General features: G+C 38.0%; 1 protein-coding gene and 1 long non-coding RNA gene across 2 annotated transcripts; both read left to right on the top strand.

Annotated features, from left to right (window-relative positions):
* The first annotated feature begins 8,517 nt into the window (after window positions 1-8,517).
* Window positions 8,518-11,156, top strand: LOC118242040. Its single transcript, XR_004776526.1, has 3 exons — window positions 8,518-9,052; window positions 9,791-9,879; window positions 10,647-11,156. It is a non-coding gene; the product is annotated as an uncharacterized LOC118242040 (long non-coding RNA).
* A 4,698-nt stretch (window positions 11,157-15,854) lies between these two features.
* kitb (KIT proto-oncogene, receptor tyrosine kinase b) lies at window positions 15,855-26,363 on the top strand. The gene is made up of 19 exons (XM_027032172.2): window positions 15,855-15,975; window positions 17,593-17,862; window positions 18,676-18,960; window positions 19,219-19,358; window positions 19,643-19,811; window positions 19,980-20,166; window positions 20,301-20,416; window positions 20,541-20,655; window positions 22,059-22,243; window positions 22,608-22,714; window positions 23,843-23,969; window positions 24,341-24,445; window positions 24,651-24,761; window positions 24,900-25,038; window positions 25,252-25,313; window positions 25,440-25,540; window positions 25,652-25,774; window positions 26,061-26,172; window positions 26,260-26,363. The coding sequence occupies exons 1-19, from the start codon at window positions 15,921-15,923 to the stop codon at window positions 26,361-26,363; spliced, it is 2,613 nt and encodes an 870-aa protein (XP_026887973.2). The 5' UTR covers window positions 15,855-15,920.

The raw sequence follows: 26,363 nt of genomic DNA, 5'->3' as shown, positions 1-26,363 counted from the left end.
TTTAATGCATTACATAGTGTTGAAGAGTAAGATGAACTAAATACCAGACATTTTGTACAAGTGAAAAACTGTTCTAACATGTTTGCAATCTGCTCCTTTTAACTGCAGCTCTGTTCTTTCCCTTCTACATACTATGAAACAGCGTTTCCAAGCTTTCTATTCAGCTTAAACCATGTTTTATAGCAATCTAAAATGAAAAAAGAAACCAAGTACTAAGTTGTATTTCAAGTGAAAACAAGCTGTTGTAGCATGATTGCAATGTGCACATTTTATCTGCAAATCTGTTTTTTCACTTCTGTATACAATGAAACAGCTTTTCCAAGTCTTCAAATCGCATTAAAAAGTGTTTTAATGCATTACATAGTGTTGAAGAGTAAGATGAACTAAATACCAGACATTTTGTACAAGTGAAAAACTGTTCTAACATGTTTGCAATCTGCTCCTTTTAACTGCAGCTCTGTTCTTTCCCTTCTACATACTATGAAACAGCGTTTCCAAGCTTTCTATTCAACTTAAACCATGTTTTATAGCAATCTAAAATGAAAAAAGAAACCAAGTACTAAGTTGTATTTCAAGTGAAAACAAGCTGTTGTACCATGATTGCAATGTGCACATTGTATCTGCAAATCTGTTTTTTCACTTCTGTATACAATGAAACAGCTTTTCCAAGTCTTCTAATCGCATTAAACAGTGTTTTAATGCATTACATAGTGTTGAAGAGTAAGATGAACTAAATACCAGACATTTTGTACAAGTGAAAAACTGTTCTAACATGTTTGCAATCTGCTCCTTTTAACTGCAGCTCTGTTCTTTCCCTTCTACATACTATGAAACCACGTTTCCAAGCTTTCTATTCAGCTTAAACCATGTTTTATAGCAATCTAAAATGAAAAAAGAAACCAAGTACTAAGTTGTATTTCAAGTGAAAACAAGCTGTTGTAGCATGATTGCAATGTGCACATTTTGTCTGCAAATCTGTTTTTTCACTTCTGTATACAATGAAACAGCTTTTCCAAGTCTTCAAATCGCATTAAAAAGTGTTTTAATGCATTACATTGTTGAAGAGTAAGATGAACTAAATACCAGATATTTTGTACAAGTGAAAAACTGTTCTAACATGTTTGCAATCTGCTCCTTTTAACTGCAGCTCTGTTCTTTCCCTTCTACATACTATGAAACAGCGTTTCCAAGCTTTCTATTCAGCTTAAACCATGTTTTATAGCAATCTAAAATGAAAAAAGAAACCAAGTACTAAGTTGTATTTCAAGTGAAAACAAGCTGTTGTAGCATGATTGCAATGTGCACATAGTATCTGCAAATCTGTTTTTTCACTTCTGTATACAATGAAACAGCTTTTCCAAGTCTTCAAATCGCATTAAACAGTGTTTTAATGCATTACATAGTGTTGAAGAGTAAGATGAACTAAATACCAGACATTTTGTACAAGTGAAGTTAAAAACTGTTATAATGTTTGTAATGTGCACATTCTAACTGCATTTCTGTTCTTTCACTTCTACATACTATGAAACAACGTTTCCAAGCTTTCTATTCGGATTAAATAGTGATTTAGTGTTTTATAGCAATCTAAAATGCACAAGAAAACAATTACTTAGATGTATTTCAAGTAAAATGAATGAGTGCAAGGGAAGACAATCTGCTGTAATGTTTGCAATTTGCATATTGTAATTGATTGGTAAGAAAACAGTTTCTAAGACATATTTCAAGTGAAAACAAGCTGTTGTACCATGTTTGCAATGTACACATTTTATCTGCAAATCTGTTTTTTCACTTCTGTATGCAATAAAACAGCTTTTCCAAGCATTCAAATCGCAATATACCATGTTTTAATGTATTACATAATGTTGTAGAGTAAGATGAACTACATACCAAAACATTTTCTAAAATGTCAATACATTCTGTGCAAGTGAGAAACTGTTCTAACATTTGTAATGTGCACATTGTATCTGCATCCCTGTTCTTTCACTTCTACATACTATGAAACAGCATTTCCAAGCTTTCTATTCGGCTTAAACAGTGTTTTATAGCAATATAAAAGGCACAAGAAAATTTCTAAGATGTATTTGAAGTAAAATAATTGAGTGCAAGGGAAAACAATCTGCTGTAATGTTTGCAATGTTCACATTGTAGCTACAAATCTTTATTTTTAATTCTATATACAATGAAACAGCTTTTTCCAAGCATTCAAATCACATTGTAAAGTGTTTTAATGCATTACGTAGTATTTTACAATAATATTGTGACTGGGGCAGCAGAGAGGAAGCAAGAGGCCAAATTCCATTTTCACGTTCTTTATTATTCATGTTCTTTCCGCTTTGTTTCACCAAGTCTAGTGGATGGATCGGAGTGGAGTAGCTTCTCTGCAGGAAGCTCGCATCGTTCGGCTACTAATTTGCAGCCCCATAAATACAGGTGCAGGTTAATGAGGTGCAGGTGTCTCCTGTGATTGTGTTGACAGTTGATTGTGATCGAGGAAAGCGCATGACATGGTCCTGGTCCTGCGAGGGCGTGTCTCCCCCTTTTGGGCACCGGTCTGCTATGAAAATATGTAATGCAAGATAAGAAAAACCGTTCAAGCGAAAAGATTGTGTTCAAGTGAAAACAAACTGTAATAACTTGTTTGCAAAGTTCACTTTAAAAATATGTTCTTTACCTTCTACATAATATGAAACAGCGCCTCCAAGCTGTTTTAAAATGCACACGAAAACAATTTGCACACGAAAACAAGATGTATTTCAAGAAAAATGAGTGAGTGCAAGGGAAAACAATCTGCTGTAATGTGCACATTGTAATTCATTCATAAGAAAACACTTTCTAAGATGTATTTCAAGTGAAAACAATATGTTCAAGTGAACACAAGCTGTTTTAAATATGTTTGCAATGTGCACATTGCAACTGCAAATCTGTTTTTCCAAGCATTCAAATCGCATTAAAGAGTGTTTTAATGCATCACATAGTATTTTATAATAATATGTAATTCATGATAAGAAAAAAACATTCAAGCGAAAAGATTGTGTACAAGTGAAAACAAACTGTAATAACTTGTTTACAAAGTTCACTTTAAAAATCTTTTCTTTACCTTCTCCATAGTATGACACAGCGCATCCAAGCATTCTCATTGACTTAAACAGTCTTTTAGTGCATTACATAGTGTCACGAATGGCCACCCTCCTAGTGTCCCTGTTGTCATGGTTTCCCTGTCTTCTGTTTTCTTGCACTTCCTGATTCCATGCCTTAGTTTCGTTTTCTCCGCCCCTCGTTTGATTTTCTTCACCTGTCCCTCCTTAATTTCGTGTATTTAAACCATGTATTGTTCCCGGTGTTTGCTGGTCTTTGACTAATTTGTGTATGTTTTTAGAACGTTGAATGTTTGCATGTTTATTCGTATGGTAGTTTTGGTTTGTACTCTGTGTTTCCTAGCTCTGAGTTTTCCCAAGCCTAAGTATAGCCTGTTTTCCTGTTTGCCTTCATGTGGTTTTTGTTTTGTTTACTCATGTATCCCCATGCTCTCCGTGTTGGCTCTTTGACCCTGGACTGTAATAACGACTCTTATTCTGGATTTGCCCCGATGAAATCTGTTCTGTCACTTCCGTACACCATGAAACAGTGTTTCAAAGCAATCTAATGGCCTTATACAGTGTTTCAGACCAACACAAAGTGTTTTCAAACTAATATGTAATGCATAAGAAAACACTTTCTAAGATGAATTTCAAGTGTTAGAGTTAGGGTTAGGGTTTGGGTTTGGGTTAGGGTTAGGGATACGGTTAGGGTTAGGATTAGGGTTAGCATTAGGGTTACGATTAGGATTTCAACACAATCTAATCGCCTTAAACAGTGTTTCCGTGCAACACAGTGTTTTTAACCAATATGTAATGATTGATAAGAAAACCTTTTCTAAGACATATTACAAGTAAAAACATTGTCTGCAGCTGAAAACAAGCTGCTGTAATATATTTGAAATGTGCACATGATTGCAAAACTGTTCTTTCGCTTCTACATACTAGGAGACATTTCCAAGCCTTCTAATCAACTTAAACGGTTTCACAGTGCAAAACATTGTGTTTTTATCCCAAATGTAATGCATGATAAGAAAACACTGTCTAAGAAGTATTTCAAGTGAAAATAGTTTGTGCATGTGCACATTGCAAATAATTGCAACTCTGTACTTTCATTTCTATATCTATAATTCACATTGCAACTCTGTTCTTTCATTTCTAGAATTTACTTACATAGTTACATAATTAGGTCTAAGTGTCACAGCACGGCCCCCACTTCTACTATAGACTCCTCCCCATGTTCGTGTGTGTGTGTGTGTGTGTGTGTGTGTGTGTGTGTGTGTGTCAGGAGTCTGGTTGTGTTCTATTACAGATCCAGTTCCACATTCCATTACAGAGTTTCATGTTTTCAGCATATCATGAGACAAGACTGCCCACCCCGAAGAGTAATAAAAGGAAGAAGCTAAAGAGAACAAGGCAGTGATATTTGATTGAGACATTTGTTTAATACTGATAATGATATTTGACCTAGTGTATGGCCTTGCTTCCAGTTTTGACTTTGCCCTAATAGTTAGTTTTGCCTTTGCTTATTTGTATATATTCCACTTCATTCCTTTTGTTGTGTGTTCACTGTTAAGTAGGGAGTGACTGCCAGTTTGTTTGAGGTGTGGGTTTGATCTATATTTTTCACTTAGGGAGTAAGTGTAGTTGTGTGTTTTGCTAGTCGATGGTTTAGTGTGTTTTTGTTCCATTCTTGGCTCGACATGGCACATCCTTGTCATGTCTCATCACACAAAGTATTGTTGGATTAGATAAATATAATTTGTTAAATAACTGTAACATTTGCACACACAAACGAGGAAGAAGATCCAATTGCAAGAGGTTTTATTTTTAAATCAAACAGATCAGTGGAGTCAGGCAGGTATTCATAGTCAGCTTGTTCCAAGGTCGATAACACGGGGCAGAGTCCAATAACACTGGGGTGTCCAGGGGTCAGGCAAGAGATGAGGTCTGAAAAATAGGCAGAAGTTGAAAACCAGGAAGACAAACACAAATCTAGAATGCTCAGTACATAGGGTTGGCAATATGTCACAACATGAAAGGGAGGGGAGCTTAAGTAAGTGGGGCAGTAATGAAGAGAACGATGATAAGGTGCATACTACTCTAGCGAATCAGATCGGAGGTGTGTACTAGAAGTAGGTATGGCAGTACAGGGCTGAACGTGGTTCCTGGGGTTCGTTACAAGAACGTTTGAAAAAGTTATTTATTAATATATAATAATAATTATTGTTGTTGTTAATAATAATAACAACAACAACAATAATAATAATAATAATAATAATAAACTATTAAAAAGCGTATAATTAAAATCAAATTAGTGGCCTCTGGCTTTTTGGTGCAAAACTGTAGGCAAAATCCAAATAAAGAAGCATATGTTAATTTACGAGATTACATAATACTTTAATTAGGAATGTTTCAGAAACACTCACTAATTAACGAACAAAAAAGAAGTAGGTCTTGAAGCCCTTCGAAGCTTTTGGTATAGGCACACCAGAGATCTGTCACTAGATGTCACTGTGTCTCAAGTTCTGACAGGGGTTTATCTTAACCCTGATAAAGACATCAGATTTGAGGCAAGACTTTTGTACCTACATTTTCAGATCAGATACTTTATTATATCTTCATGACATGTTTTAATGAAATTACACACACTGAAGTAGGGGAATCGTTAATCAATACCATTTTCATTGGGCTTTTTCAGAATGTATTGTTCAGAGAATCTAAAGATGACCTGTTTATTACTGACTCAAAAGCAAAGCTGTTGCAAATATTCATATCTTATATCAAATATTTTATGCTTCATCACCCCTCTCCACAAATACACACACATATGAAAGAAAAAGAAAGGTAGAAAAACAAGCCACCAGCCAGGCAGAGCAATTTAAGATTATTTGCAATGATTGCTAAGCAGAATGTATTGCCTGCTGTGTGCTCAGTATGTGCTGTATTAAAGCCATTGAGCTATGCAGCACCTTGTGGGTGTGGGACATAGGACTCATCCCAGTCGATTGCCAAATTGTGGAGCATTGCACAAGCAACAATGATGTTGTTTGCTGTTTGTGGGCTGGATCTTAATCCCATTGTGAAGTAGGCAATTCAAGGAGTGTAGTGGGCCTTCAACAGGTATCAGGTGTCAACAGGTACCAGCACAGTCACCACTGCTCAGTCACCAAGCACTCCACTGTAAGCCCCTTCCTCCAATCATGCTTAAAACTCTCTGCTGTCAAATATCCATCCATCATGGGTACTGCCTGGTCATCTTGCAACAGTAATGCTAATCATTTAAAATCCACCTGGATATCTTTGGATAATTGGTTTTGAGTAATGGGAATAGAAGACACAACACTGCACAAAATTAGGCCCAATGACATGCTAGGTTAGGCCTAAAATAAAGTAGACTGTTATTCGCTGTGAGTATAAATGATTTGTAGGAAGACAATATTAACATTTTCATGATTTTGTGTGTGTTTGTTTGTTTGTTTGTTTTAGCTAGGCTGATCATGACATAATATAGCAGTACATCTGGTTTAGTGGAAGTTGAGAAGTGGATAAGGTAGATTGGTGCTTGTTTTGACAGAGGTTTAATGTAATGTGCAGCTCTGTATGTTAAACCCCTTAATTTACTGGTGTTAAGATGAGACTAAACTGATGCCTAGCTAATGATAGAGCAGTTGCCCCATTATTATTTCAGTTGTTGTGATGTATGAGTTCTTGCAGTTCTCCTGTTCTCTTGATGTCTTACCAGTAAATGGGGAAGTCTTCCAGATAGCAGGAAACTTTGATACTTTTCAATGATGCAAGGGAACAATGCAAGGGTACAATGATGTACAATAATAATTTTGTTCTTTAATTTCATAATGTAATAATGTAATGTAATTGAATATCAATATCAGATCTTATCAGATCTAATTTGATATTTCTTATCTTAACTAAACAATACATTATGTAACTGCATCTTATTCTAACAATAAATACATGTAGTACCCGTGTCTAAACACCAAGAAGGGTAGATCTATAGATGGGTGCTATCGGTCTGTATGTTTATATTTAAAATACGTGGTGTACTTAATACCAAACGAAAATACACTAAAAGAAACACAGTAAATAGTAAAACCATGTTCTGAGAAAATTTGATAACAGTTTAAATTATTTTTTACTGATGGGGTGAATTAAGATGAGTTATTAGATATAAATAAAAACAAAAAACAAAGGGTAACAAATATGTAACCTGTTAGTACACAACCAAGAATAAATAAGATTCTTCATCAACGAATTAATCAATGAATTATGTAGCTAAATTAGTTAGCTATAAACTCGAAATCTCTTTAGCATTCTTTAACTTTGAAACAGAAACATATATATTATATAGCTAAGACTACTGCAACAATATGACGCACTTTAATTGTAGACCCCCACACACGAGAGAGAGATTCTTTCCTTAAAAAAATAAATTAATTAAATTTAAAAATAAATTAAAAAATAATAAATAATAAATAAATAAATAAATACATACATACATACATAAATACATACATACATACATACATACATACATACATACATACATACATAAATAAATACATACATACATACATACATACATACATACATACATACATAAATAGCGATATTAGGATTCAAGGGGAAAAAAACAATCCGTCCCGCTCACTGTATTGTGTCTGTCCTCCAAACACACGCTTGAAACGACACGGAGGATGACGCGATACCAGACGCGAGATGGATTGTTGTTTTCTCTGTGAAGTAATATTGTTACATTTGTAGCATATAATCTAGATAGATACATACATATATATATACACACATGTATACATGTATGAACTTGTAGCCAAGCATGTTGATGTAGTACAACTCTCCCTCCTCACTTCATATCTTGTGTTCTCATTGGTTGTAGCTTGACATTGCACTCACTATCATGGTCGCAACACTTTTAACACAACAGTATTTGGACTAGGTCCAGATGGCCGCCAGGTCCAGATGTTGAGCATGTTAGATATTTTTTTCGTTTAAGCGATCGGCAAACTTCGTGGATCGTGCATCTGAATAATTCATGCATTGCAATCAAGAGCAGAGGTTCGAGCCCCGAGCGACCGCCAATGTGGTGCTTTTTTCGGCGACCTCCAAAACCTGTCGGCGAGCGGACAATTAGGGCAAAAACTCAACATAAGTTTTTGCCACTAGTCTCGTCTCTCGTCTCCGATCGAAAGACAGTCGTCCTCCTTTTCCTTCGTGGGAGAGAAAATCCCTCCCTCTTCCCCTGTAATCTCTCTCTTCCTCTGCTTGTCCGCTAGGCTTCGCTCCCTATCCGATCAAATTAAGTCTTGGAATGGATACTCTATCCAAAACAGAAGTTAATGGCTACAGATGTCTTGCCTAGATTGTTAGACGCTAGGGGCGCCCGCGAACAAGCATGGTGCAAAATGAATCGAGCGAATGGAGCTAAACGGCTAAAAATTGTTTTTCACTAATTGGTCAAGCTCTTCAATTTTGGAATTTATGAGTATGTATCACACTAAAATAGCAAAGAAAATATACCTGTATATTTGTTTTTGCAGTAGTACTCTAGCGTTTCTGCTACGTTAGCAGTCTATCCGCACCCAGTAACAGAAATGCTAGCGTACTACTGCCCAAAACCCATTCATTTTGGACTCACTCGCGGACGCCCTGTGGAGTTTTGTAGTCATAATTTGATGTAACGAGAGGAGTACGAAGTCGCAGGCTATTAATTCACATGAGAATAGGTTCTATCTCATATGCAGCTCTATCTAATGCTGCACCATTAAGGTGACAGTATTTGTACCTAATTTGTGATTTAGACGGTCTGCCAAATGCGTAACATTTAAATGTTCTGAAATACCACTGCATGTAATATAGCAGAATAGGGAATCCGGTTTATTGGTCAAGTATGCTGACACAAAAGGAATTTAGGTCCAGCTGTTGGTGTCGCTCCAGCAATACAGGTAATATACACACAATATACAATATTTCAGATACATATTAGTTTATACATATTTAGTTTATCTTTGTAATTATCTCTGATTTTCTATCTGTTCCTAAAATTCTGCTTTAGAATTAATTTTTATCAACCTCATTGTGTCACCTGGACTACATGTAGTACAATGCATCACTGGGCCACTGTTGATATACAGCCTTGCGGCATTGATTGTGAAGTGGAACTTACTAACCAAAACAACAGCTGCTGGACCCATCACATTAACTGCAAATGTCAAATGCGTAGACTTGTGGTTTGGCAGAATTTTATAGATTTAATGCATGCTGGAATGTATGTTAATGCAGTTATGATGTAAGTTATAGGAGTTGCTTCTCTGTGGTTCAATCATACTGTAAAGAGGACAGAACAATAACCCTCATTTCTTTCTTTCTTTGCATAAAGCTCTTTTTATCCCTATTTTTATCTATGATCTAGATTATGAATGGGAATATATATATCCCCCTCTGTCTGTCTGTCTGTCTGTTTAAGTATTTTTCATGTTCCATATATTGCTTCTACAGTTTATAATGCCCTTCAAAAATATTGGTAAAGATAAGTGAGAAAGTTTGCTTTACCAGTTGTTTACTCAGTTTATATAAGAAATGTATGTAAAAAATTCAAGTAAAAATTATAGAATACAAACATTTTTCTAAAACAATAGTATGTGCTCTCTTGCATTTAGTATGTTTTGTGCTCTCTGTTGCAGAGATTGATGAGAGGTCATACTACATATAAATCAGAGCTCATCTATACAAACCTGCAGATGCTTCAGTCCTTGGAAGTCTTTTAACTGTGGTCAGTGCACCCTTTTTGTAATGATTTGGTTGAAAATAATGGATCATTATTCTATTGGAAGTTTTGGTTAAGATCCAGACTTAGCCTGCTACCAGGGACAGGCAGGTTTTGGTCTACAATCTCCTAATATTTGGTGCAATCCTTCAATCAAATCAATCAATAGATGATTCCAGGGAGTAACTGCAGTGAAGTACTAAATACGTACTAAAGTTTCTAAATAAATAGGACTGTGACATCATGGCTGAGCAAGTCAAGGTGCAAGGTGCACGTGGCAGGGTGAGCTTGGTCTAGTAATAAAAAACAAAGACAAGCCAAGGCAAACAAAGAAAGGGAAATGTCCTGAAAGGCAAAATGAAAGTAATCTTCCTGAAGAATGGGAATGTCCGTAGACGAGATGTGACAGTAGACTGCTCGCAAGCCAATGCAAATAACCTGGTATGGGGACTTGTGGGATTAAATAGTGGAGAACAATTTAGGTGTGGGTAGTGGTCTGGGAATTGGTCATGGTGTGTGATTGGTGGAAATGCAGGAGGTGGTTTTGCGAGATGCCATTCGGGGTGAGACAAGGATGTCTCAGACAGAGGTCCTTCATCAGCTGTGAAAGCAAAGTGCCTTCTCTCTCTCTCTCTCTCTCTCTCTCTCTCTATCTATCTATCTATCTATCTATCTCTATCTATCTATCTATCCAGTGCAAAACTGGAAAAGCAACTGCAACTCCATATAGTTTGGCAATAAAGATATTCTAACTTTGCTCTTGTCTGGTGCAGGTCAAACAAGTTCAAGACAACTGGCGTAAGGACAAGTCAATATGGACCACAAAACCAAAGCTCTCTCAATCCGAAGATATATAAACACTTAAAAACCACTATAGAACACACCCTGCTACACCCTGATCATCTTATTATGGGATGTAGGGACTAATGGTCATTAAGTTTGGGTAGACTGGGGTCTTATGCACAGTCAGCAATAAGCCAATGGGTAAACTTCATTAGGTTACCATCATCCCCCATTAGACTTATTCTCAACTGTGCCCTCTTTGCTCAAGCCAGTCTTCAGGCTAGGCACTGAGGTAAAAGGGAAGATAATGTTTAGACAGACAAAGCTCCGATCCCATGCTGTTGGAGCAAACACCAGACACTTGCTCCCATTGTGAAGGTTATGTCAAAATGACTCATTGTTGTAGATTAAAATTGCAGCAATGTTGATATTAAAATTATTTTATTAAATGATTTTATACATTTTATTACAGCTCATTCCACCATTCATCACTGAATGAAAATTTCCCCATTTAATTTGTTAAATTCAATTCTATATTAAATTATTGATAATAATTATTGATAATTAATAATCCAATATAATTAGAGATATACAAAGACAAAAAAAATTACATTATAAAAGTGTTTGAAAATATTTGTGCCTATTCAAAACCTATTCACATCTGTGATGTAAGCACTGTGAAGGAGGGTGTATTTGTGCACACAGAAAGCAACATATCCAGGCACTGTAGGGTTAAAAACAGGTTAACATCACCATTTATTTCAGTTCTACAAGCTACATCAAAAACATTTTTTAACATACCAAATAGGTTCACCTCAATATTATAAACTAATATAATAAATTTGTTTTACATAACAGTTTTATGACATTAATAATTGTCACAAAGGTAAAACAAAACATTAATTAAAATAACATATTAAATATCATTCAGTCAAATGAGAAACATCACCATATCTAGTACTTGATTAAATTCTTAAGGCTTTCTGCAAAAACTAAATATTGTTTATAGGCATTGGCAAATAAAAATAGCGATCTATATTAGAACAATAACAAGACAGACAACTGCATGATGACAACACAGCTTTATTGTAAAACACCAATTGAAAGTGTCCACAGTCACTTGTCATGGTGACCCCTCCCTGTTGACATCTACCAGCAACCAACAATGCACATGGACTTTTGTTTGTTATTCCTGTGTTTATCATGTCACATGTCTTGTTTAAGTTTGTCCATGCCTCATACTAAACAGGCTTAAATAACAAAGGACATAACCCCCAGGTGTTGTGGCTACTGATGTCCAACACACACCACCAGGGGGATATTATGTTGTGTCCTTTGTTATTTAAGCCTGTTTAGTTTGCATGACCAATGTCATACAATGTTACGTGGGCTCTTTGGTCATATTAATGCATATTTATGTTTGTTTTCATTTTAATTTATTTCATTAAACGCTTTAGTTGGAGACTTGCTGTCTCTCTGTTTCAGTGGAGTTGGCAACCAAGACAGACGAAAGTGCGGTCTTCCCTGAGATTCCCTGTTGGGGTGGTGTCCTGTTGAGTGATTGTGGACCAGGCCCTGAGGAGTAGCAGAGAGGGTGGCACCACTTGTGTGGTCAAACATGTTGTGGTTTTGTGACGTTTGTGTTTATTGTGATAACTGCTCCGTGTTTACTCACCATGTTTCTATGTGATGTGTAAGAACTATGCTGTGCTGGTGTTGTGTGATAGTTGTGCTGTTTTATGTGTCATGTGTGCTAAACATAGTGCTTCTCGGTGAATTGTATTAGATTGTGTGATCTTTGTATGCATGAAATGTGTTGTTTATATGTGAATTGTTTAGTTGTGCTGTCTTTATGTGATACGTCATAGCCATGTTGTCTGTGTTGGTGGGGTGGTGTTAATTCTGACTACTAATAGTCTATAATGGTTGTGAATGTGTTAGTCATGTTGTCTTCTTGATTTTTCTTTTTGTCTTGGGGGGCTCTTTGGTCATCCCTCTAAGGACTGATGTAGTTCTACCTGGCCAGTGTATTTGGGTTAGTCAGCTCTGAGGTCTACCCAGGTGTAAGCACAGTGGCAGTAGCTTGAGCACAGTAGCAGTTGTCAGTCATAGGAGGAGCTTTCGACAGAGGAAGTGGCAGGTGAGCACTACGTCGACAGAGAAAAGTTCTGAGTACCAAAGAAAGTCATAGTTGCTCTATAGAGGGATGAGTCCATGATGGAGGGCTCCAAGCAGTACTGAGGAGTTAAGCCAAGAGTGCACATCAGCGAAAGAGAGCTCCAGCAGTACCAAGGAGCGATGCTACCAAGTGTGGTCCTGTGAGGTTCCCATTGAAGCACCTATTGGGAAGTGCCAGCAGGGTTTCCAGATGTCACAAGGAGTGCCAATGAGTGGTGCTAGTACCTTGTATCCCATCTGGTGATGGGCCCAGGTGTCATGAGAAGGGACAAGGAATGTGTCCCAGAGACGACAGGGATAACAGAGGATGTAGAGGCAAGTGGCCCTTTTGCCCCATCCTGTAGACTGCTTCACGGATATGGGAGGACAGCACATCAGCACTCAGTCAGCAAGAGGAGACCCCATGAAGGACAAAGGCAGACATTGTCCTCTCTCCCAGGGGTAGACGTGTGTGGAGTGCCTCAGGCCCAAGTGGGCGCGTTCCACATCGTTTCCCCACTCTTTCTCCCTTGTTTTATGTAGGTGCAGGGGGCAGGGGTGGGGGGGTATCGTCATGATCCCGTCCCCTCCCTGCTGACATCTACCAGCAACCGGCAGCGCACGTTAAATTTTGTGTTCTTCTTGTGTTTATCATGTTAGACATTAGTAGCCACAACACTGGGGGTTATATGTTGTTATTTGTTATTTAAGTCTGTTTAGTTTGTATGTCAGTCAGTGATGTTACATTGGCTCTTTTGTTTGTGTTAGTGCACTCTTTCTTACTTTTTACGCCCATGGCATCAGGCAACATATTTTTCTATCAAATCACAGAAGATTCTAGAAGTTTTCTAATAAGCTGTACCCAGTGAAATAACTTCTTACAAGAAAGCCTGGTTGTTATTATACTACTGACATTAGATATTGAGACCGGTCTTTAGGCCACCACATCATTAAATCTGCCCCCACTTGCTGTATCTTAGCATTTATGAAGATGAAGTAATGCTCAGATGTTGTACGAGGAAGAATTATTGAAAGGGGAGATCACATGAAAATATTCCATGCACACAGACTCTTAATTTTAAACTTTTAACTCTAGACTCAGCCAGTAAATATGATAAGTCTATGTCTTAACTAATGCACTACATTAGTACTTCACTGTCTGTGACATTATTTCTGTAGGGTAGTAACATCTGAAATTGAACATTAAAAATGTTTGTAATAAACCTTTTCCATCTTCGGGCTACTGAAATTATTTAGAAGTTTTGTAAATTTCTACAAATGCCTCTGGCACAGAGCTGACTTCCTTTCTGTTATGTAAAACAGGCTGTCGAGTGCAAAAATGATGTAGCATTTTACATTGCATTTTGTCATCACTAGGGATAGGCACCCATACATTTGTAAAGCTGCTTTGTGACATGCATTGTAAAAGTGCTACATAAATACATTTGACTCACTTTGACCACACATATGCTGCAGATTCAAGCACACATTAATCTCACTCATTACAGTCAGTGTTACTTGCAGGCCCTCACCTATTAGAGTTTTATTTTCAAGACTTAGCCTCTATATTAGTATGTTAATATAGTGATCATCTGTGCTCAGCTTTTGGCAGGTTCTTTTTCTTCTCCAGGGATGAGATTGAGGCACAAACCAATATTTTATTGTTTATTGTAGCCAATATTTTATTGTGTTGCACAGTCACCAGGTCACTAAATTAAACAGATATGTTATGATTACAAATTGCTTCCAAATAGCTTACTGGCATGGAGATATGGCAGTAGTTGTTCTCTGCTTCAACAAATGCTTGTATTTCCCTAACTAGGGTAAAACTAGGGTTATTCTTGCATTTCCCTACCTGTAAAACAGGCATTTCTTTGGTTATCTCATTATTCTTCTCACTGTGTGGGGGGACAAGATTAGCTTTACACACTCTTTTGTGTGTGTGTGTGTGTGTGTGTGTGTGTGTGTGTGTGTGTGTGTGTGTGTGTGTGTGTGTGTGTGTGTGTGTGTGTGTTCAGTGAACAGTGATCATGTGTCTATAAAGAGCAGAGTGACTCACTCTGCTGTGTTTGGAGTTAAGCAGTGAGTCAGCATCTTCATTTTTCTTTTCCACATATCCACCAATAGCATGCACACACACACACACACACACACACACACACACACACGCACACTCACACAAGGGTACACACAAGTATTCGCATGCACTATGCATGCAGAAATACACACACAGCATTTCTTACTCTCACACACACACTTAAAAATATATAAACGTGCACTCTGCAGGTGATGAGTAAGCACTGTTCATTGCTTAAAACCTGCTTCCCTCATAAATGTTTGATCAAATGCAAGGTAACTGATACACAGAGCAATAACTATGCATGTGTGCAAAATATCAGGCAAACAGAAATTAGGTGTTAGGGTACACCTCACGCAAAATTCTGCAAAAAAATTATTTAAATGCTGAATTAAAATGCCTACAGGACGAAAGGGAACAGCATTATTGTGTGCATTTGTATGCAACTACATTCTCACGTACTCCTCATCAGATGTTACTGACGCAGCAGACAGACACGTCATATATGATATCACAATTTGATTGTGTCTGCTTCAGAGAGCGATCGAGCCATTTGTTAAATAACGGCGGTCAATGTTTTTATACGAATGTCCGTTGAACAGCTTAAAATGACGTGACACTTTGAAAAATCAACCTCTTTGGATAATGAATATTGGTAACAGCACTGATTGAAATCCACCGATGGTTTACGGTAAAGTGCCGACTCAGTGACTGGCTAGTATCCAGTACACTCCCGTTCCATCAACTGTTCAAAACAAACGCCTCTCATAACTTTCCCTTTAAGAAATGGTAGACTGGCGTGGTTGCTCTCTCTCTCTCTCTCTCTCTCTCTCTCTCTCTCTCTCTCTCTCTCTCTCTCTCTTTCTCTCTCTCTCTCTCTCTCACACACACACACACACACACATACACACTCACTCACACACACACACGCACGGACATACACACACGCACGCGCGCACAGGCACAGTGCAGCGAGGACGCGGAGAGTGGTAACTGTGGCGCAGTCACACTTGTGCATGGGGGAGAAAAGATGGGACGTTGTTGGATTGTATTTACAGTTACATTTTTATTTTCTTTATCAGCAGGTAAGATTTTCGCCTTAAGCGTGCTTTTATGTTCGAAAACCATTCAGTACTCACCATAATTATAATATTTTAGTTCTATTATTTTCATTGTTGTTTAAGGTCGGTTTGAATAAGACGTCCTATGCCATGTTCATTATGTCCATGTGTTTAATCGGAGTTATCAAACTGGGATTAGTAGGGCGACTGAGATGAGACCAGCTGTTTTGTAGGCAGATGGATCAGTGACGGTTATGGGTTCTAATTACTTTTCGTTTACAAGCTGGTTACATTATAAGTATGGAAAATATGATGTGTTTAATTAGCTATGTGAAACCTAATTTGAACGCTTTAGGAGAATATTTTTGCCGTTATGTACCAAAATGCGCACTGCGCGTGCACTGAATGTATTTTGTTAAGTTTGTCAATAATTGATACGTTTGTAATTAGAGCCAAGGTAATACATTTCGTGCATGCAGTGTTATACGTTTAAACTACCTACATGTTATTAAATAAATGGTTTCTGTTGCCGGGGGAAAAACAAAACAAAAACAAACAAAAAACACTACCCCAGGCGATACTGGGCTATGTATGTTATAGAAAAAACTCTCACCTGATATTACTAGACTTTGTTACGACATGCTTTCACGTAATGATGATTTATTAATTTTCTCCCACAGTTTACACACAGACGCACACAAACGCACTAACACAAACACGAACGAACACACACACACACACACACACAAACAAACAATTTGCATAACTGCAATCCAAAATCCAAAACGCGTTCCTGGCAGCAAGAGGTAAACCCTCTGCACAGTGATAATAACTTAGTTATTAGTTATTAGTTATCATCGTTCCCTTAATTTATGTACATTTCTTTAACATGTAGAGCTATCTAACATTTCAGATTTGGGATGGCCACTCTGGAATTGTTTAGAGTTTGCACGTATGTCCTAATGTTTACGAAATATTAAATAAAGTAATCTGCGTAATTTTCACGGAACTTTTAACTGGCTGTTGTAAGACCCCACATGATAAATCATAGCAATTCGTGACGTCATGTTTTTTCACACTGGCGCGGGAGAACAGTCACAAGAGAAATTTAGCTGGAAGGCCTGCAACGGTTACGCAAATAAGAAACCCAGTTTGGAAAAGTCATAAGCATTTACAGTGGTTAACCTTAAGTACTGCAAGATAACGGGGGGAAAAAAGTTAGGCTAAATTTTGAGCTTCTAGATGTCTCATATTTCTAAATTGGTAACGGATTTGGTACTTCTGCTGACTAGATCAATAATGCATCAATTTATTTTCCTCTTGATGTTGACATCTTTGATTTTACATAAGTGCTATGAGTCAATAGGCCCCTTAAATGTCCACAATAAGACTGTCTAAAACCAAAATGTCAGTTAATATCAAAGATTCCAGCCAAATGTATCCTGAGACAGCAGAAAAGTTCTCCCTGAGAAAATAGTGCTTAGCTGTGTAGGGAAACCTAAGAGCCGATCATCCTGTAAAACAACTATGGGCTATATCAGACTTGCAATTCTTTGAGAACTAACTGGCACCAACTCTAAGTAAAGACCTATTCATTTTCAGTAGGAAGAGCAATAACATGAGTAATTCCTCCTTGTATAGGTTGGTTCAAGCCTGTCATTTTTCCCGATGCTCCTTACCTGGTCATTCTGAAGGGGAATGAGCTAGAATTGCGTTGCCATGACGATATGCAACTGAGCACAGGCAGTTTGCGGTGGCTACGGGAGAAGAACCGGAGAATTGAGGGAGAGCATGAGGAAAATGGAGCCACTATCATCCACCTCATCTCCAGCCAGCCGCAGCATATGGGTCGCTACACCTGTGAGAATGTCCTAACAGGAGAAAAGAATTCTGTCTACATTTATGTAAAAGGTGTGTGTATTTGCATAAGTCTTTGTTAAAGACCTCAATATTTGGGTGTGTGGTGGGTTGGGAGAATGCAGTGTACATTCACCAATACTGCACAGCTGTAGTAAGATATCTGAGCTGTTATGAGATGGGCTATTGAGGAGTAGATGAAAAACAGTAAAAACTGTTTTCAGCCCTAGTGGTGAGAATCTGTTTTACCTGATTCATTGTAGGGTAACCCTAGTGGGGCTGTGACTGTCCTCTAAAGATGTGCTTTGTGTCCATATTAACTTGGGCTGAAATATGTGCTATGCTGGGTGAGGGGGACTTTAATCATTTTGATGTACTTAATCATTTTGATGTACTTGATAGTTTCTTCATTTTGAGGAGAGTCTGTGCATTCATCTCAGAAAGTAACAAATGGTGTCATAATGCTTGGGATGATTAAAAAGATAATGTTGAAAATCTTTGGCTATTATATATATGGCATTCATTCATTCATTCAGTAAGATGATTTTTATCATTAAAGCAAATGCATATATTAAGTATGTAAATATAAACCTTTAAGAATATAGATAATGCATACTTTGAGTGGAACCTTAAATGTAAAGTTCAACTAATGTTTTGTATGTTGTGGTTGTAATGTTATTTACAAGTATAATTCCATGACTGCTTAGAAAGTAACAGTGATTCAGCACTTAGGCTTGGGTTTAGGGTATATGCAGCATTAAGGGTGTAATTAAGCCTTATGTAGAAATCTAAATATAAAGTCGTGTCTTGCATATCATCCTGTACACATTCAGGAAATGTAATCTCCCACTCTCTCTCTCCTATTAGATATGGAAAGCGTGTTTGTGCGCTCCATGGTGAATGGCTTGCTGGCCCGCGAGGGTGAGGACCTCACACTGCCGTGCCTCGTGACAGACCCAGCCATCGCTCACCTCTCCCTGGTCACCTGCAGTGGCAGGGCCTTGCCAGGCGGCCTTGCCTACAGCTCTAACCTGGAGCGTGGCATCACCATCCACGCCATCTCCAAGGCCTATGATGGATGCTACATCTGCACCGGAGACGTGGCCGGCGTCACTGTGAGGTCCGGAGAGTACAACGTGGATATCCGGCCAGGTCTGTGACTGGGTGGGGAGGTGAGGGAGTACTGAGAGAGAAAGAGGGAGCAACAGAGACAGAGGCCATCAAACGCCTTGCAGTCATTACAACAGTCATTTCATTCAGTGAGGTGCACATGGGTGTTGAAGATATTGGTGTCATATATTCAATTACTAAGGCATTGCCAATAATTAATTATTAAATGGATCTGCTCTATTGTGTGTGTGTGTGTGTGTGTGTGTGTGTGTGTGTGTGTGTGTGTGTGTGTGTGTGTAGTCCCAGACTCAGCCCCCAATATAAGTCTCTCCAAGCCAGACAGTGTGATACTGATCCAAAATCAAGAATTTGAGCTCATCTGCAGCACCACTAACATTAACCATAACTTCCAACTGAGCTGGAGCTTCCCTCCAGAAGCGGTGAGACACAAAGAAATACATACACATGTACTCACATACACACACCACACACATTTTTGTAATAATATTATTGTGTTGTACTAGCTGAACAGCACTATGCTTATACTTAAGCCTAAACCTAGCATTAACATCAGTCACATAAATAAATAAATATTAATTTATTTATTGTAGTTGTCTTCTGATTATTTAGATATTTCATCTCCACCAATAGCTAAATTCGCACACACACACACACACACACACACACGGTCTCCACAATAACCTCCTGATATCTGTCGGTTCAGAGGGCCTTGGAGTCCCATGCCTCTCATATCTTACCTGGTTCCCATGGTTACAAGCGCTCAGCAACTCTATGGATTACTGCAGTTACAATGTCTGACTCTGGGACCTATTGCTGCCAAGCCCAGAATGAAAAAGGTGTCTCATCAGCAACTATTCACCTTGATGTTTATGGTGAGTGACAGTAGCTTGTATATATCCATGTCAGTTGATACAACAATGCCTTCTCCTACTTAATAAAAGAGGTAAGCACAAGTTAATATTTGTATTACTGTGTCCATGCCAAGCCATTTTAAGGGTTGATAGAAAAGTTATTCAGAATAGTGTAATTCTGTATTGCAGAGCGAGGCTTTATTAACATAACAGAAATAGAGGACAGGGTCATTGAGGTGAAAGAGGGAGAGAGTCTTATGCTCCGAGTGGAGATCACTGCTTACCCCAAACCTGATATGGCCTCCTGGACTTACAACAATCAACAGCTCAGAAACACCTCCGAGCATGTCATCACACTACGCAAGCAACAGTACAGGTACATGAGCCTACATTCAGCTGTAAATCTTAAACTGAGAGACAAGATGTTAGTTAGAAGTTGTGCTGTTAACTCCTGATCAGAATTTTACTGTTTTCTTGGTAGGGCATTAATGGTATTTGATTGGTTTGTAGGTATATCAGCGAGCTGAAGCTGGTTCGTGTTCATGGCTCAGAAGGCGGGATCTATATTTTCTCAGCAAATCACAATTATGCATCTGTCAATCAGTCTTTCACCATTCATGTGATCTGTGAGTTGAAGAAAAGTCTTTTTTTCAGTCTTCTTTCCATCCCTTTCTCCTTTGTTTGTCTTCTTTTTCTTTGGTATTTATGATGATCTGCAACATTAGTTTTGAAAAAGTCTCTTTTTCTCAGGTAAGCCTATGATTGTGGCCCAAGAGGGTCCTATTGATGGACAGGTGAAGTGTGTTGCTTCAGGATATCCTGCCCCCAAAATTTCCTGGTACTACTGTGAACGTCCACATACACGGTAGGAACCACCCCCCCACCCATTTAATAACCCACACTTTATAACAATTGTGTAAGAATGCAGGTAATTAACACAACAGTATAGTAATTCCAGAATAAGACATGACATGGGAATCTCAGAAGCCAAAGCTCTGTTTCTAAGGTAGATATGATTAATTACACTGTGTACACAATTATTAAGCAAGTTGTATTTTTAATATTTTTCCTTCACTGTGAACCTCCCATTTAAGAAGGTCCTACAAGTTCTCAATAGGGTTTAGGTCATGTGAGGATGGAGGCCATGTCATTATTACTTCATGTTTAAAGCCTTTACTGGCTAGTCACACAGTGGAGTATTTCAATGCATGCGATGAAGCACTGTCCTGCATAAAAACTATGGTCTTCTTGAAAGATGCAGACTTTTTTCTGTACCACTTCTAAAAACTGCCAGTTTGGGAGTTGATTTTTGAGTCCATCTTCAGCCTGAAAACTAACCAAGCCCATAGCAGTACCCCACCTCCACCTTGAAGTGGAGCTCTGTGCCTGTTACTGATCCAGACTCTGGCTCTTACATCTGTTCTGTCAAGAGTCACTCTCATCAAATCAGTCCATAAAACCTTTAAAAAATCTGTCTTTAGATATTTCTTGGCCCAGTCTTGACATTTTACTTTATGTGTCTTGTTCAGTGGTGGTCGGGTTTCAGCCTTCCTTACCTTGGCCATGTCTCTGAGTACTAAACACCTTGCACTTCTGTGCACTCCAGGTAGGTTGCAGTTCCGGAATATAACAGCACTGGAGGATAATGAGTTCCTAGTTGCTTCATGTTTGATCCTTCTCAAATCTTTGGCAGTTAATTTGCATCTTTTTTTCTCAGCATGTTTCTTGTGACCCTGTTGACTATTTTCAACAAAATGTTTGATGTTTCTGTAATCACGCCCCAACATCTTAGCAATTTGAAGAGTGCTTTTTACAATTTTTGACTTTTCAGACTCAGTTAAATCTCTTATTTGGCCCATTTTGCCTGAGGAAAAGAAACTGCCTACCTTGATATATAGTGTTGATCTCCTTAGGCCACACCCGCCCTCATTACACAAATACACATCACCTCATACGCTTAAATCCTATAAGTATTCAAGTTTATACAGCGTGGAGTTGAAAAATATGCATTAACATGATGGTCAAACATGGTCAAAATAATAATAATAATTGCCTAATAATTGTGCACACAGTGTATATCCATTTTAAAGTAAACAAGCTTATGTCTGACACAAGCTTAGCACTACCTCTGCACATCAAATGATGCGAAATGTAAAACTTTGGCTAAATTACACAGTTTACAATACACTGAGTCATGGTCAGCAAGAATAATTGTATGGTTGTGAGACTGAGATGAGTGTGGGAGTGAACCTTCATGCCCTTTCATAGGTGCTCCCAACTGCTGAACACCACGCAGGAAAATGAGGACGTTGCCATAGTGACAGTGTCAGGGTCTGTGTTCGGCCGCACTGACGTGGAGAGCCGCCTTAACATCAGCAAAGGAAAATACCACACCCTGGAGTGTGTGGCAACATCACAGGGAGAGCAGGCATACACGCTGTTCTCTATCAGTGGTAAGCTACACAGTACACACATACACATATGCACATACATTCACTTTTAAAGATGTAAATGGTGATTCACATTGTGCCACAACAATGATAGAAATATACTGTAGAAACATGTGGCTCTGCTCTTATATCATAATATTCCCTTCTGTTACCCATTGACACACATAGACAGATGACAGACAGCTTTAGAGAGATTACTTTGAGCAGTGTATGCACTGTAGGATTTGACACTGACAGTAAGCTCTTGTCTTGCCAACAGATTTAAAACACACACCCCTCCACATTTAGGCCTAATGAATGTGATAGTATCATAACGATAATGATTACACACCCACACTATTGTGTGGGTGTGTGTTTCTCCACTCAGAGCGGACAGTTCCCCATAAACTCTTCACCCCTCTGCTGACTGGCGTTATATCAGCTGCTGTGTTGCTCAGTCTCTTTTTAATCGTGCTCCTCTACAAGTACATGCAGGTAAACATATAAAATGAAATAATGATTAAGGGAGAAAATGCTAATCACAATAATAAGAACTCTTTCAAATGTAAAAATTCTGAATTCTGTTCTGAAAAACTGATGAATGCATGTATATTACAGACACGCATGGACATTCTTTCTTATAACCAACAAAATTAAGTGGGACACTTGCTGAATGTAATTTCTGAACTTTGTAAAAAAAAAAAAATATATATATATATATATATATATATATATATATATATATATATATATATATATAAATTTTAATGTGTGTGTGTGTATGTGTGTGTATATATTAACTTGCATTTTAGTTTAGAGTTACTGTTTGTATGCAATTAAATATTAATTATTAGTCCCCAGTCATATTGGTAAAAGTACCACTCACCACTGTCCTTATTGAACCATATGCTGAAACTGAAGCTTTTATTATGATGGGACATTCCTAATGTTAAGAAACCAGAGTCACTCTATTCAGTTTCTTGACTAGACTTGAAACAATAGGATTGACTAAAGAAACCATACAATGGATAATAAACAAGTGCTAGACATTGACAGGGAATAGCTACAAAGTAATGTTAGTTATTTGGTTAGCATTAGCTATGGTTCTGCCCCTCTCTAAACAACAGCAAATTAAGTTAAACCATGTCATGTATTTGACCATCATTGCTAACCAGGTTAATTGTTTCTGGAGTGGTTTCTAGAGAGCAAGACACAACATAAGGGAATGAAAGGAAACCATAATGCCACCTTGGTTTCTCAAAGAGTTTGTCTTGGCTTTGCAACGCAGGGGCGTGTGGCAGGATTTCTCTAATGGTGCCCTGTGCAAATAAAAATGAGTCTTATCCATAGCAGAACAGTGAGCAGTTTGGTGAAATAGTCATGTCATTGAAATGACTACATTTCGTTGTACACCAGTATGATGACAAAAAACACTCTTAATCTCAATTAAATTAAATAATCTTAACAAGTATGTGCAGCCATTCAAAGTGCTCAAACATCATAGAGAATATGGTAATTCTGTAAAATGAAAGGTCTAAAATGTAATGTGATGCCAGTAATTAAGCAGAGCATGTGAAATCTGTATAACACGTGTGTTGTGAGAGTCCTTCACTTTCATTGCAGAAACCAAAGTATGAGATCCACTGGAAAGTGATTGAGAGTATCCATGGCAACAGCTACACCTATATAGACCCCACCCAGCTGCCCTACGACCCCAAGTGGGAGTTCCCACGAGAGAGACTGCGCTTTGGTAATCAGTAGCTCAGTAATCAGTAGCTTTTGGTAATCAGTATTCTTGTATACTCTTCAACATTCAGTTTATATGACCTCATAAAGCCTTTTGAGATGCTAAAACAGTTTTATTGTACTATTTTAAAAAAACATAGAGAGAGAGCAAACAAGTATTGATAATTTTTTTTTTATTAAAGTCTGCCACTGTGGTTACCTCTATGTTAACTTGCATAATCACCTTTTTTTTTTTAAATCAAACAATTTATTGCATTTCTAAATACAAATACCATCACATGTATTACATTATAACATGGCTATCTTGGATGTGTGATGTGTTTGTTGATACTTCTCTTTGAAACTTGCTTAATCCTGCAAGACATGTGTGTGTAGGTACAATCCTTGGCTCTGGAGCATTTGGTAAAGTGGTGGCAGCCACAGCATATGGCCTAACCTCACCTGATACAGTCACCACTGTTGCTGTTAAGATGCTCAAACGTGAGTGCTACAAATGTCTAATAATTAATATATTTGAGGGTGGGGGGTGTGAGGGGGTATGGAGTTTATACTGTTTTGATTAGATATTTGATTAATGGGTTCCATTGTCTCTTTCCTGTATAGTGTTTTTATTTTTTTATTTTTGTGGTGGTGTTGCTTTTTGGGGTGTGTGTGTATGTGTATGGATGACCATGTGTTCCCACAGCAAGCGCTCACTCCACTGAAAAAGAAGCTCTGATGTCAGAGCTGAAGGTTCTCAGTTACCTTGGAAACCACATGAACATTGTCAACCTGCTTGGTGCTTGCACAGTAGGAGGTAAGAGGTAAACAGTTGAACAGGTCAAATTAAGTTCATTTACTCAAACCTGAGGGAAGAGCTTGAACATATTTTACAGGAATTTAATTCCAAAGATTAGAAGCTAATGTTTTTGCATATTACTTCTCTCTGCAACAGGCCCTATTTTGGTGATCACAGAGTATTGCTGCTATGGTGACTTGTTGAACTTCCTGAGGAGAAAGAGAGATGCATTTTTTAGCTTTAAAACAGGGGATGGATACTATAAAAACCTTCTCAGTCAAACGCAGCCTTTAAGGTGAGTTTGTGACTTCCACAGTTTCACTATCCTATAGAGGTTTAGCCTTGTTCTTTCTTCCATAACCATCTTTGTGTTATTTGTGTTATTGTTACATGTAAATTGTATCCACTGTTGTGTGTGTGTGTGTGTGTGTGTGTGTGTGTGTGTGTGTGTGTGTGTGTGTGTGTGTGTGTGTGTGTGTGTGCATATCCATGTGTCTTTGTGTGTTAGGGAAGGCACAGATAATGGCTACATGCCTATGAGGTCTTATCAGAAGAGATCAAAGCAAACGGGTAAGGCCAACTGCACCTGTACAGAATTCTCTAACTGAGGAGATCAACCAAGGATTGGCTTCTGTAATCCCAGATCAGAAATTAGATCATGACCCCTCCACGTCCCTTACTGTCACTCTTATCCAGAATGGACTGATGATATGGATGAATTGTCACTTGCAACAGAAGATCTGCTCAGCTTCTCTTACCAAGTTGCCAGAGGAATGGACTTCCTTGCTTCCAAAAATGTACGTTTATGGACATGTCTGAAATGGTTAACATTTATTACATTAAAAATTACATTGTGGTCTAGTTTGTAAACAGTTCCTAAATGTTAACCTGCATATGTTTGTTGGTAGTGTATCCATAGAGACCTGGCAGCAAGAAATGTTCTGCTGACCCAAGGTCGGGTTGCTAAGATCTGCGACTTTGGTCTGGCTCGTGACATCACCAAAGACTCCAGCTATGTTCTGAGAGGAAATGTGAGTGTCTATATGCTAAATATATAAATTATTTGCTTTATGCTACAACCCCTGAAGTACTGTGTTCCCTTCCTTTTGTTACCTTAAACACAGTGGATTTAACCCACGAATGCACAATTTTCTTAGGAATTTATATAAAATATTTTAGCAAATTAATTTATTGTGTAATTTAAATTGGTCAGCATGTATATGTATGGACTATAGGAATGTGCTCACCTATTTTATTGGATATCTTTTTGGGTAACTTTTTTTTAAACATCTGTGCAATAAAATGTTTCCTGTTCAGGCACGCCTCCCAGTGAAATGGATGTCTCCAGAGAGTCTGTTCACATGTGTGTATACATTTGAGAGTGACGTCTGGTCCTATGGCATCTTACTATGGGAGATCTTCTCTTTGGGTTTGTACAACTTGAAAGATGCTCACATATGATTATCTCATAGTGAGGATTAGATCTGCACATTCCCCTATTCCACACTACCCACAGGTAACAGCCCATATCCTGGAGTTCCGGTCGGATCCATTTTCTACAAGATGATCCAAGATGGATACAGAATGAGTGAGCCAGAATTTGCTCCAAGTGAAATGTAA

Source organism: Electrophorus electricus, chromosome 9 (genome assembly GCF_013358815.1).
Source record: "Electrophorus electricus isolate fEleEle1 chromosome 9, fEleEle1.pri, whole genome shotgun sequence".
Lineage (NCBI taxonomy): Eukaryota > Metazoa > Chordata > Actinopteri > Gymnotiformes > Gymnotidae > Electrophorus > Electrophorus electricus.
Note: the sequence above shows the minus strand (reverse complement) of the source record. Positions and strands in the feature narration are given on the sequence as shown.